General features: G+C 41.8%; 1 protein-coding gene across 1 annotated transcript; it reads left to right on the top strand.

The window, feature by feature from the left end:
- The first annotated feature begins 230 nt into the window (after positions 1-230).
- LOC129884238 (uncharacterized) lies at positions 231-983 on the top strand. Its single transcript, XM_055958567.1, has one exon. It carries the CDS (start codon positions 231-233, stop codon positions 981-983), a length of 753 nt encoding a protein of 250 aa, XP_055814542.1.
- Positions 984-4436: the final 3453 nt, after the last annotated feature.

Genomic DNA, 4436 nt, shown 5'->3' with positions numbered 1-4436 from the left:
AAGTGAATAATTCATATTTCCACATGGTATCAGAGCAAATTTGAAACCCTAATCAGCCTCTCCTCTCACTCCTAAAGTCTGACATGGCCACAGAAACTCACTCCCAATCTGAGGTCACCTCAAGCCTGAATCAATCTCTCCCTACCCACTATGGAAACTCTAAGAGTTTTCATCCCATCACAGGTCATAAGTTAAATGGCCACAATTTTCTCCAATGATCACAATCCGTTATGCTGTTCATATGTGGGCGTGGAAAAGATGATCACCTCACAGGGGCTTCTACTGCTCCCAAGCTTGATGATCCCAACTTCAAAGCTTGGAAGGCCGAAAACAGCATGGTGATGGCATGGCTGATCAGTTCCATGACCATAGAAATTGGAGAAATTTTTCTTCTCTACACAACTGCAAAAGAAATTTGGGATGCTGCCCGAGATATGTACTTTAGCAACGACAACACTTTAGAATTATTCGCCATCGAGAGTACTCTCCACGATCTACGTCACGGGCAGTTGTCTGTCACTGCCTACTACAATCTGCTGACTCGATATTGGCAGCAGTTGGATCTCTACGAAGTTCATACGTGGAAGTGTTCTGAAGACCGGGCTAAAGTTCAGAGAATGGTAGAAACAAAAAGAGTATTCAAGTTTCTTATGGGTCTCAACAAGGATCTAGATGAAGTCAGGGGTAGAATACTAGGAATCAAACCACTGCCACCAATCAGGGTAGTTTTCTCTGAGGTCCGAAGGGAAGAAAGCCGAAAGAAAGTTATGATGGGGATATCACCTTCAAACCCACAAGGTGACAGATCAGCACTTGCTGCTCGGGGACCTTCTTATCACAGCACAAACTCACGGCAAAGAGGAAATCACTCAGCATTTAATGAAAACAGGCCCAAGAGTGGACGACCTTGGTGTGACCACTGCAGCAAGCCTGGCCATACCCGAGATACTTGTTGGAAGCTAGTCGATTGGAAACCAAAATAGATGACTAATGACTATGAAAGTCGTGGACAGTTGGTCTCCTCAACTGATCCTTCTCAGACCGAGACACGTCAGTCTAGCAATCCTCCTCAGGCCGAAACATATCCATTCAGCAAAGAACAGATGGATATGCTATAGAAGATGTTTAACTTCGCACAACATTCCTCTTCTCTTATTCCTTCCACCCCGAGTACAGGAAATATAGCTCAAACAGGTATTCCACCAGCTACCTTTACACTTTTAAAAGAATCTTCGCAGTCCTGGATAGTAGATTCCGGCGCCTCAGATCACATGATAGGAGATGCACGATTGTTTGATGATATAAAACCGTGCCCCTCAAATTTATGTGTCCGTATAGCCGATGGGAGCAGCTCCAAAGTGACAGGCCTCAGTACCATCACAGTGTCACCAAATATCACCCTTAAATCTGTCCTTTTTGTCCCTAATCTCACTTGCAATTTATTACCTATTAGTAAACTTACTCAGGATAGCAAATGCACAACTAATTTTCGTGCCAACACTTGTGTGTTTTAGGATTTGGACTCGGGGAAGACGATTGGCAATGCTGAGATTTGTGTAGGCCTATACCACCTTAGAATGCAACCACGGAATTGTGCATCAAAGTTCATGTGTCAACAGTCCTCAGCAAAATGGGGTTGCCGAGCGGAAAAATAGGCATTTACTTGAAACTACTCGAGCACTCCTCTTCACATCTAATGTTCCCAAACATTTCTAGGGAGATGCCATTCTTACTGCCACCTAACTCATTAATCGGATGCCATCCCGTGTATTAAAGTTCAAATCCCCATGTCAAGCTCTTCTAGAGTCTTTTCCTCATACCCATCTAATCTCAGATATACCTCCAAATATTTTTGGTTGTACTATCTTTGTACACATCCATCCTCATCTCCGGAGCAAACTTGACCCAAAAGCCTCCAAGTGCATCTTTCTCGGCTATTCTCCGTCTCAAAAGGGTTATAAATGTTATGACCCTTCAACCCGGAAATTTTTCACCTCCATGGATGTCACTTTCTTTGAAAACAAACCATTCTACATGGCTGTTCAGGGGGGGAATATAACAGAACATCCTCTCATGATTGAAGGTATTAACACGGAGACAACCTCATCTCAAGTACTTTCTTCAATACCTGCCGAGCCTACCCGTGTAGAGCCTACCTAGATTGCTCCTAGTATATCCCCACATGTGTATGAACCTGTCCAAACAGTGTCTACTGAACCTTTACCTAGTCTATCCCCACATGTGTATGAACCTATCCAAATAGTGTCTACTGAACCTTTAGCCGACCGAACTTCACCAATAAAACAGGGGAACACATATCTCAGCCCACAAAAAGAAATTCTGGTCTATTCTCGAAGAAGGAAGCAAGATAAGGAGGTACAACCTGTACAATCTCAACAGTGGTGTGAGTCTCAACCGAATCCCATTCCTGACGAATCTCAAGGTATGCTTCCTAGTGAATCTACTAATATTGATAATTCTGATCTTCCTATTGCTCTAAGGAAGGGGGTTCGGACTTGCACTTCACATCCAATAAAAAATTTCATATCGTACAAGGAATTATCACCCAATTACCGTGTGTTTTTGTCTAGACTTGATGAGATTCAGGTTCCAACTTTAGTTCATGAGGCTCTAGAAATCCCAGCCTGGAAAGCTACTACCTTTGAAGAAGTCAAGGCGTTAGAGAAGAACCGTACATGGGAGATTACAACTCTTCCTCCAGGAAAACGAACAGTAGGCTGCAAGTGGATTTTTTCGGTTAAATATAAAGGTAATGGAACGGTTGAGCGATACAAGGCGCGGTTGGTGGCTAAAGGATTCACTCAATCATATAGGATAGACTACCAAGAAACTTTTGCACCGGTTGCCAAGTTAAATACCATCAGAGTTTTGTTATCTATTGCCGCTAACCTTGATTGGCCGTTGCATCAACTTGATGTCAAAAATGCCTTCCTCAATGGCGACCTCGAGGAAGAAGTTTTTATGGACATTCCACCATGTTTTAACACAAAGGAAAATCAAGGCAAAGTTTAGTCTCTCTACGGCCTCAAACAGTCCCCTCGTGCTTGGTTCGATAGGTTCTCGAAAGTTCTCAAAGGGACCGGATACACTCAATCCCAAGCAGATCACACTCTCTTTGTCAAACACACATCGAATCAGAAGGTAACAATTCTTATTGTCTATGTTGATGATATAGTCCTTACCGGTAATGATTACATAGAAGCTATCCGTCTTAAAAGTCTCTTGTCAAGGGAATTTGAGATTAAAGATCTCAGAAATTTAAAATATTTCCTGGGAATGGAAGTTACTAGATCAAGGAAAGGCATATTTATCTCCCAAAGGAAGTATGTCATTGATATTCTAAAGGATACAGGAATGCTAGGGAGTAAACCAGCCGACACACTAATGGATCCATACAACAAAGTAGGATCCAAATAGGGCAGTACACCAGTAGACAAAGGGCGGTATCAAAGGTTAGTAGAAAGACTAATCTACCTGTCTCATACAAGACCAGACATCGGGTTCTCAATGAGTGTTATAAGTCAGTTTATGAATAGCCCTACAGAAGAGCATATGGAGGCAGCATATCGAATCCTAAGATATCTCAAAATCACACATGGCAAAAGACTAGCATTTACAAAGGTTCCTGAGAGAGGTATTAAGGTGTTTACTGATGCAGATTGGGCTGGATCTCTATGTGACAGAAGGTCCACCTCAGGCTACTGTACATTTGTGTGGGGCAATCTCGTTACTTGGAGAAGTAAGAAACAGTCTATAGTTTCAAGGAGTAGTGCAGAAGCCGAGTATCGTGCAATGGCACACGGAATATGTGAAGGTATGTGGCTTAAAAGATTACTCAGTGAACTCAAAGTTGAGAACTCAGAGTCAATTACGCTCATGTGTAACAACCAAGCAGCTATAAGCATTGCACGGAACCCTGTCCATCATGATCGAACAAAACATGTTGAGGTTAATCGGCATTTCATAAGCGAGAAAATTGAAGCTAAAGTCATCAACCTAGGATACACTCCATCACAACAGCAAACCGCTGATATCCTAACTAAAGCTCTCCAAAGGCCTATATTTGAAGATCTATGCTCCAAGCTGGGAATAATCAACATATACTCCCCAGCTTGAGGGGGTGTAGAAATATTAGGATTCATTGTAAATAGGGATTAATTAGGATTTATTTCTGTATTGTATTTGTTTCTATATTTAGAGGATGTGGTATTATTTTCAGATCCTCTACAATTGTACATATCTCCTAGGATTGGGTAATTGCTATTTTAGAGGGATTTCTTTCCTAAGATCAAGGAACCACATTCGGATCCTTCATGTATATATAGGGCTTTTATGCCCGATTCTTAAGATATAAGTGAATAATTCATATTTCCACAGTTAGTAACAGGGTTGTTCTAAGAAGTAGGATTATATTT

This window comes from Solanum dulcamara, chromosome 4 (assembly GCF_947179165.1).
Source record: "Solanum dulcamara chromosome 4, daSolDulc1.2, whole genome shotgun sequence".
NCBI lineage: Eukaryota > Viridiplantae > Streptophyta > Magnoliopsida > Solanales > Solanaceae > Solanum > Solanum dulcamara.
This window is presented reverse-complemented; position numbering and strand designations above follow the sequence as displayed.

Excerpts from the sequence above, each read along its gene's own strand:
- LOC129884238 (XM_055958567.1), top strand. The coding sequence starts at position 231 with ATGCTGTTCATATGTGGGCGTGGAAAAGATGATCACCTCACAGGGGCT.